Source organism: Boleophthalmus pectinirostris, unplaced genomic scaffold, assembly GCF_026225935.1.
Source record: "Boleophthalmus pectinirostris isolate CB_2022bp ecotype Guang Dong unplaced genomic scaffold, ASM2622593v1 HiC_scaffold_1768, whole genome shotgun sequence".
NCBI classification, from domain to species: Eukaryota; Metazoa; Chordata; class Actinopteri; order Gobiiformes; family Gobiidae; genus Boleophthalmus; species Boleophthalmus pectinirostris.
This window is the reverse complement of record NW_026571127.1, coordinates 1-9,268: the sequence shown is the minus strand read 5'-3', so window position 1 is coordinate 9,268 and position 9,268 is coordinate 1. Positions and strand designations below refer to the sequence as shown.

General features: G+C 39.1%; 2 protein-coding genes across 2 annotated transcripts; one reads left to right on the top strand and one right to left on the bottom strand.

Moving 5' to 3' along the window:
- Positions 1-1,448: 1,448 nt before the first annotated feature.
- Positions 1,449-3,211, top strand: LOC129408864 (cystatin-A1-like). The gene is made up of 3 exons (XM_055153164.1): positions 1,449-1,587; positions 2,145-2,246; positions 3,074-3,211. The coding sequence occupies exons 1-3, from the start codon at positions 1,525-1,527 to the stop codon at positions 3,209-3,211; spliced, it is 303 nt and encodes a 100-aa protein (XP_055009139.1). The 5' UTR covers positions 1,449-1,524.
- A 4,087-nt stretch (positions 3,212-7,298) lies between these two features.
- On the bottom strand, positions 7,299-9,262 carry LOC129408865 (cystatin-A1-like). The gene is made up of 3 exons (XM_055153165.1): positions 9,175-9,262; positions 8,517-8,618; positions 7,299-7,686 (listed from the first exon to the last, which is right to left on the bottom strand). Exons 1-3 carry the CDS (start codon positions 9,235-9,237, stop codon positions 7,549-7,551), a joined length of 303 nt encoding a protein of 100 aa, XP_055009140.1. The 5' UTR covers positions 9,238-9,262; the 3' UTR covers positions 7,299-7,548.
- Between the last annotated feature and the right edge of the window lie 6 nt (positions 9,263-9,268).

Genomic DNA, 9,268 nt, shown 5'->3' with positions numbered 1-9,268 from the left:
GCCTTAATGAAATGTGTATCTGTGCATCAGCTAAGCTCAGAAACAGGCGTTCCCTGAATTTGCATTTGGCACTGCCCACCATGTCCGCTGACCAAAACTAAACCACACGTGTATGAAGGGTTCTTTGCTTTTTACACCATCTCAGTTTCACGGTCCTTACGCCGCTACGCATCCAGCGCGGCAGACTCTGTGTGGACTCATACATTCTCTACACTGCAGCGTTGCTTATACACCTCCGAGTCAGCTGCGAGCACTGCACACATCAGCGTTTACGCACGTAACCTCACTAAAACACAGCCACGCGTCACCGCGAGGGTGGTTCCACCGGCAGCTCCAGCAGGACGTCTGCGCGCAGCACTGGCTCCGTGTTACCCAATGAGAGAGACGATCAAACTTGACTGGGAGCGTTTAGTCTCTTGTATCAGATCTACAGTAAAACTAACCAACTAAAGAGGTTTGTATTTACTGTCTGTACAGACTGACCACGGCAAACGCCAGGATTTCAAAAGTACATTTCAAAGCAATAATTAACAGTCTTTGTGGGGACCTGGGCTCTTTCACACGGCACAGAACTGCCCCAGGTGTACGTTGTGCTGATGGTAAATGCACAAATACAACAATAGATTCAAGCTCTCTATGTATTTTGACGGGGATACGCGCCTACGCTCGAGTAGAGTGTCAAAAAATAGGATGGGTCCTATTTTCTGAAATCTACACGTGCATGATGCGCTGTTCTATACACGCGTCTAGCGCGTGCAGTGGAGCCGCCCTCATTCACCTTCCGTGCATTCTAAAAGTTACTTTTAGAATGTTTTGAAAGTATGGAGCAGCGCGTCATGTGTCATGTGTCGCCTCATGTCTCAGGTCTCTATAGGACAGTAGTGCTGATATCATGAGCCTTTGCAGGTTATTTTCACCAGTGCCAGAAGCTCCGGTTTGACATTTAACTTGTAGGCGATTTTATATTTGTTATTTTTTATATCTCACGTCGGGAGAAGTGGGTGGACGGTGGACGCCCGTAATGCCACAACAAACACCAATTTTAGCAGAGCAGGTAGACGACTGCCAGTACACACTGGCACATCTTGCCTTTCTAATTCTGCTAATAATTTGAGCAAAAACAATATATCTGTTAACTACTCCCTGTTGATTAGATTATTTTACCAGTGGATGGAAGATGTGGAATGTAGAAAGCCACGCTTCAAGTGGTGACATGTAACAAGTTCATTATCAGTAAACAAACAGCTAATGCTCAAAACAAAACAAGTGTGATAGTTTGAAACATTATGAGGTGTCCAATTCCAAACCACACCTTCGAATAACTAATTTAACCAAAAACACATGATATGAGAGATTGGCATTTTATAATAGTCTTGAAATGTGATACCTGACTTACTCATAAAAAGGTGTGCACTGTCGATACGCCCCCGCTGATCGATCACCACCACCTTAAAACAGCGTGCAGACGGAACACAGATACAGTCCTGATACTGCGAACAAATCAGAGACACGGAGTCTAAGAAAATGTCTGGAGGCATCACCAATCCCCGACCTGCAGACGCAGGAGTGCAGTCCATCTGTCTCTCTGTAAGTATCACACACTTAAAGCTACACTGTGGAACCTTTCTGATGAGCAGTGCTTGTTTAGGTTTTTATTTTATTTTATTTTTTTTTATGAAAAACATGCATTCTTCTCTTGAGTGGGATCACCTCTCCACAGATCTGGCTTGTAACTTGTGTTTCTCAAAGCCTTGCCTTGGTCTATTCTGGGTGTGGCAGGGCATCCAGCTCATCCAAGTTGTGTTCTAATGTCATGTCCTCTGTTTGGTTAGTATTTTATATAACATCATATTGTGTACATTTATTTACTTCACATTATATTCAAATTATAAAATATTTTTAGTTGCATTTATTTCATTTTTTTTGCTGTCCACACAAGAAGATTATTTTTGCTGTTGCTGTTGGTTCACTCAGAAATCAGAAAGTCTGAAAATAGTGTACTATGTGCCCTTTAATAAATACAAGATAGATGTTTAATGCAATACTGTGGAACATTTTAGGCAAACTAACTTATCCATGGAGACAAGCAAGTGTCATAAAAAATGACCTTCTGTATTATGAGTGAATCTTGTGCTGTTTTTCAGATGAAGAGTGCTGTGGAGAAGAACAGAGGAGAGAATTTTGGGATTTTTGAAGCTTTATCCTACAAGACAAAAAGTGACGATGGAACCACCTACTACATCGAGGTCAGTTCCTACAATAGTTTTATTTTTTATTAACCCAAGGACAATATTCTGATGATGTTTTGACAATAAGAATCCTAAAGATTAGAACTATCACCCTCATGTGTAATTAGCACAGGTACTACCCCAGCAAACAAAGTCATGATTAGACTTTAAGCTCCTATAGAGTTGTTCAGTGTCATGTCACTTCCTGGTTCATCAGTTGGTTGAAAACAATGATGTTTACAATTTCCTCTCTTTTTTAAGCGACAGCACGTGTCACGTTAAAAACACATTTCAGTTGTTTAAAGCCAAAATTGTTATAAGCACAGATCTATGGTTATAACATGAAAGTATAATAAGAATTGGAAGATGAGCCAAATCCCCCAAAATATATATATATTTTTTCTGCCTTATTTCCTCAACACGGACTAGCTCCTCCCACCTGTGTGATGTCAGAAACATGCACCGTGTGACCAGTTCTGACCAATCAGAGTGAGAGCTGCTAGAGTGGAGCCAGCGCGGGCTCAGAGAGGGGCTAGACTAAATCTTACAAAGCAAACTTTTAGACACTTTGACCATTTAAAAATGTGAAGACATTTTCTCTTGTTCAATGAATAAGGAACAAAACCAAAGCTAGAAATCAACCCTGAAGTGACATCATCTCTTAACAGCTCTATATGACTCAAATTATGATCCACAAATGTTAAACTTTGTCATTATTTGTTTGTTATTTGGCTCCACAAACGTGTCCTGTTAATCTTCTGATTTAAAGTCCTCTCAGATGACAACAGTCATGTCTTTGGGGTTGAATAATGGTGACACTCTTCTGAATCTTCTGTTTCTTTTAGGTCTTCACTGGGGGGGACAAATATCTGGAGGTGGAAGTGTTTGTGAAGTTCACCTTCGGCAGTGGAGCAGTCCTCACTAAAGTTTGTGAGATCATTAAGACAAAAGAGCCTGAGCTTCTAAATAATGCACCAACTTGATTCTATATAAGTTTATAAATCTGATACCAAATCAATGATGTCATATGTTTCATATAAACAGTTATGGTGCACACTTCACTAATCTCCTGTGGTTTTGTCTCATTTGTTCTTACTTCTTGTAATAAGTGTTACATCAATATTCTTCAATATTCTATGGTGATGACACACCTGATTGGTCTGTTATTAATGTTCATATCTTGATTTAAAAAAGTCCTGTGTTACGCTAAATTAACTCTTGTGATCTTAAACCATGTTAAAAAATGTTACCTCCTGATAAACAGATGTGGACTTTTTGGATTGTTTCATTCACACATGTTTGAGTGTCCCAGCCTGTCTGCATCCCCAAAGCTCAAAATGCTCTGTTTCACCTTGTGATGTCATGAAGTGGTAGTTTTCATGTTATCAGCTCCTTTTACCTTTAGTTCAGTAGTTCAATTCCAGGGCTGAATGTATCCAAATGATTCTAGTCAAGGTGTCTGGAGTTTAAAAACACAATGGAGCACTTCCTGTATTCCACATGACATCACAGGGTGGAACAGAGTGTTTTCTGTTTGAGAGAACGTCACACAAGTCACACAGCAAAGCCACAGTCAGACCAAGGACAGACAACAGAACGAGAAGAGCTCCCCCTTACCCCTTAGCCCCTCCCCCTGGTCTAACCAATTATCTTTACTCTGAGTTTATAAGGTTTAACACTGTACTCATGAACATAAAGCAAAGTGTAAACCACCATAATAAAAAAATACTTTAATAACCTCCCATATGTTTATATCAGTGGTGGGTCTCCAGGTCCTGCAAGTCCTTCTCTGCTGGTCTAAACAAATATCTGAATTACAGACTGATGTTAATTATGTTATTAATAAGTAATTCCAAATGATCTGTCCTCTTCCTTTCATTGCTTTTCCGATGCTTGTGCTGTTTCCACACATGTATTTTCATATTAAAGTATTTGACCAATCACATTTCAGCCGTCACTTGTTGCCAGGCAGAGTCAAAGTCAAAGACGTCAGAGCCCTTCATAATCTGTTCTGCAGGAACTTGAACACAAAATAAATGTCCATGAAACTGTTGCTTCAGCCAATCAGATTTGGAGTTGGTGTCACCAGGGCCTTAAGCAGCAACGTCACCAAATTCAGACCCGTGATTGGACAAACAGAGAGTGAACCAGCCAAAAACAGTAAACTGCATCTGTAGCAGCTCCACCGATCCAAATGATTATTACTATGTATTACTGTTATTAATGAGCAGTGGTGTAGTGGGGATTTTTTAAGTACGAGATTCACGACTGAACCAGGATTAAACCAGGTTTAAACCAAGTCTAAACCAGGACTAAACCAGGACTAAACCAGGTCTAAACCAGGATTAAACCAGGTCTAAACCAGGATTGAACAAGGACTGAACCAGGTCTAAACCAGGACTAAACCAAGTCTAAACCAGGACTGAACAAGGACTGAACCAGGATTGAACCAGGTCTAAACCAGGACTAAACCAGGACTAAACCAGGTCTAAACCAGGATTAAACCAGGTCTAAAACCAGGATTGAACAAGGACTGAACCAGGATTGAACCAGGTCTAAACCAAGTCTAAACCAGACTAAACCAGGATTAAACCAGGTCTAAACCAGGACTGAACAAGGACTGAACCAGGATTGAACCAGGTCTAAACTAAGTCTAAACCAGGTCTACACCAGGTGTTGTGCCCTTTTGTTTGAGGAGGTTTGTAACTCACGTAAAAAAATAAGCACTCGCGGAGATCCAGATCCGTTTATCCGTTTATTTCAAAGAACAAAAATAAATAACGATATTCTCCGTGGTTGACTTTCCTTTTTTTAATATAACGTGTATGTGTGTGTGTGTGTGGTCACAAAATAGTATCTTCTCCTCTCCAGTCTCCACGGGCACTGCCTTACCCCGCCCTGCTCCTACAGGTGACAAGATATACCTGATTGCAGGAGGAGGGGAGAGGAGATCAGGAGACCTATAAAAAATTCTATAATAAAGAAAAATGCAGTTTACTTTTATAAAAAATATATCAAATAAATAACTTATTAAATAAATATAAACTGGCTCCAACATTCCGGCCCCTAATTGTTGTAGCTTTAGCAAAACAATTACCATATTTTAACAGTAGAGGGAGCCATAGAATTTCAAATTTAAGTTAAATTAAAAAATAGCCAGTATTATCATTATCATATAATTTTAAATCAATTTAAGTCAACCAGAAGATCTTAAGTTTCTTAAGTTTAACTAATAGTTCAAAGTTCTCTTTTTTTTTATTTTTTTTTTTATTTATTTTTTATTTATTTTTTTTATTTTTTTATCTGCATCCTCCATGAGCAGACATAGTTTATTTATTGGTCGTTGCAAAATGCTGGTTTTTGTTTTAACCATCACACTTCTGACCAGAGCTTTACAGTCAGGGAAAGTCTTTAGGACGTCCTAAAGACTTTCCCTGACTTTTATAAAAGTAAACTGCATTTTTCTTTATTATAGAATTTTTTATAGTCTCCTGATCTCCTCTCCCCTCCTCCTGCAATCAGGTATATCTTGTCACCTGTAGGAGCAGGGCGGGGTAAGGCAGTGCCCGTGGAGGACTGGAGAGGAGAAGATCCTATTTTGTGACCACACACACACACACACACACGTTATATTAAAAAAAAGGAAAGTCAACCACGGAGAATATATCATTATTTATTTTTGTTCTTTGAAAATAAACGGATAAACGGATCTGGATCTCCGCGAGTGCTTATTTTTTTACGTGAGTTACAAACCTCCTCAAACAAAAGGGCACAACACCTGGTGTAGACCTGGTTTAATCCTGGTTTAGACCTGGTTTAGTCCTGGTTTAGTCCTGGTTTAGACTTGGTTTAGACCTGGTTCAATCCTGGTTCAGTCCTTGTTCAGTCCTGGTTTAGACTTGGTTTAGTCCTGGTTTAGACCTGGTTCAGTCCTTGTTCAATCCTGGTTTAGACCTGGTTTAATCCTGGTTTAGACCTGGTTTAGTCCTGGTTTAGTCCTGGTTTAGAGACTTGGTTTAAACCTGGTTTAATCCTGGTTCAGTCATGAATCTCATACTTTAAAAAATCCCCACTACACCACTGCTCATTAATAACAGTAATACATAGTAATAATCATTTGGATCAGTGGAGCTGCTACAGATGCAGTTTACTGTTTTGGCTGGTTCAGTCTCTGTTTGTCCAATCACGGGTCTGAATTCGGTGACGTTGCTGCTAGAGACCCTGGTGACACCAACTCCAAATCTGATTGGCTGAAGCAACAGTTTCAGGACATTTCTTTTGTGTTCAAGTTCCTGCAGAACAGATTATGAAGGGCTCTGACGTCTTTGACTTTGACTCTGCCTGGCAACAAGTGACGGCTGAAATGTGATTGGTCAAATGCTTTAATATGAAAATACATGTGTGGAAGCAGCACAAGCATCGGAAAAGCAATGAAAGGAAGAGGACAGATCATTTGGAATTACTTATTAATAACATAATTAACATCAGTCTGTAATTCAGATATTTGTTTAGACCAGCAGAGAAGGACTTGCAGGACCTGGAGACCCACCACTGATATAAACATATGGGAGGTTATTAAAGTATTTTTTTATTATGGTGGTTTACACTTTGCTTTATGTTCATGAGTACAGTGTTAAACCTTATAAACTCAGAGTAAAGATAATTGGTTAGACCAGGGGGAGGGGCTAAGGGGTAAGGGGGAGCTCTTCTCGTTCTGTTGTCTGTCCTTGGTCTGACTGTGGCTTGCTGTGTGACTTGTGTGACGTTCTCTCAAACAGAAAACACTCTGTTCCACCCTGTGATGTCATGTGGAATACAGGAAGTGCTCCATTGTGTTTTTAAACTCCAGACACCTTGACTAGAATCATTTGGATACATTCAGCCCTGGAATTGAACTACTGAACTAAAGGTAAAAGGAGCTGATAACATGAAAACTACCATTTCATGACATCACAAGGTGAAACAGAGCATTTTGAGCTTTGGGGATGCAGACAGGCTGGACACTCAAAACATGTGTGAATGAAACAATCCAAAAGTCCACATCTGTTTATCAGGAGGTAACATTTTAAACATGGTTTAAGATCACAAGAGTTAATTTAGCGTAACACAGGACTTTTAAATCAAGATATGAACATTAATAACAGACCAATCAGGTGTGTCATCACCATAGAATATTGAAGAATATTGATGTAACACTTATTACAAGAAGTAAGAACAAATGAGACAAAACCACAGGAGATTAGTGAAGTGTGCACCATAACTGTTTATATGAAACATATGACATCATTGATTTGGTATCAGATTATAAACTTATATAGAATCAAGTTGGTGCATTATTTAGAAGCTCAGGCTCTTTTGTCTTAATGATCTCACAAACTTTAGTGAGGACTGCTCCACTGCCGAAGGTGAACTTCACAAACACTTCCACCTCCAGATATTTGTCCCCCCCAGTGAAGACCTAAAGAAACAGAAGATTCAGAAGAGTGTCACCATTATTCAACCCCAAAGACATGACTGTTGTCATCTGAGAGGACTTTAAATCAGAAGATTAACAGGACACGTTTGTGGAGCCAAATAACAAACAAAATAATGACAAAGTTTAACATTTGTGGATCATAATTTGAGTCATATAGAGCTGTTAAGAGATGATGTCACTTCAGGGTTGATTTCTAGCTTTGGTTTTTGTTCCTTATTCATTGAACAAGAGAAAATGTCTTCACATTTTTAAATGGTCAAAGTGTCTAAAAGTTTGCTTTGTAAGATTTAGTCTAGCCCCTCTCTGAGCCCGCGCTGGCTCCACTCTAGCAGCTCTCACTCTGATTGGTCAGAACTGGTCACACGGTGCATGTTTCTGACATCACACAGGTGGGAGGAGCTAGTCCGTGTTGAGGAAATAAGGCAGAAAATATATATATATATTTTGGGGGATTTGGCTCATCTTCCAATTCTTATTATACTTTCATGTTTATAACCATAGATCTGTGCTTATAACAATTTTGGCTTTAAACAACTGAAATGTGTTTTTAACGTGACACGTGCTGTCGCTTAAAAAAGAGAGGAAATTGTAAACATCATTGTTTTCAACCAACTGATGAACCAGGAAGTGACATGACACTGAACAACTCTATAGGAGCTTAAAGTCTAATCATGACTTTGTTTGCTGGGGTAGTACCTGTGCTAATTACACATGAGGGTGATAGTTCTAATCTTTAGGATTCTTATTGTCAAAACATCATCAGAATATTGTCTTTGGGTTAATAAAAAATAAAAACTATTGTAGGAACTGACCTCGATGTAGTAGGTGGTTCCATCGTCACTTTTTGTCTTGTAGGATAAAGCTTCAAAAATCCCAAAATTCTCTCCTCTGTTCTTCTCCACATCTGTCTTCATCTGAAAAACAGCACAAGATTCACTCATAATACAGAAGGTCATTTTTTATGACACTTGCTTGTCTCCATGGATAAGTTAGTTTGCCTAAAATGTTCCACAGTATTGCATTAAACATCTATCTTGTATTTATTAAAGGGCACATAGTACACTATTTTCAGACTTTCTGATTTCTGAGTGAACCAACAGCAACAGCAAAAATAATCTTCTTGTGTGAACAGCAAAAAAATGAAATAAATGCAACTAAAAATATTAATAATTTGAATATAATGTGAAGTAAATAAATGTACACAATATGATGTTATATAAAATACTAACCAAACAGAGGACATGACATTAGAACACAACTTGGATGAGAGCTGGATGCCCTGCCACACCAGAATAGACCAAGGCAAGGCTTTGAGAAACACAAGTTACAAGCCAGATCTGTGGAGAGGTGATCCCACTCAAGAGAAGAATGCATGATTTTCATAAAAAAATAAAAATTAAAAAAAAAACCTAAACAAGCACTGCTCATCAGAAAGGTTCCACAGTGTAGCTTTAAGTGTGTGATACTTACAGAGAGACAGATGGACTGCACTCCTGCGTCTGCAGGTCGGGGATTGGTGATGCCTCCAGACATTTTCTTAGACTCCGTGTCTCTGATTTGTTCG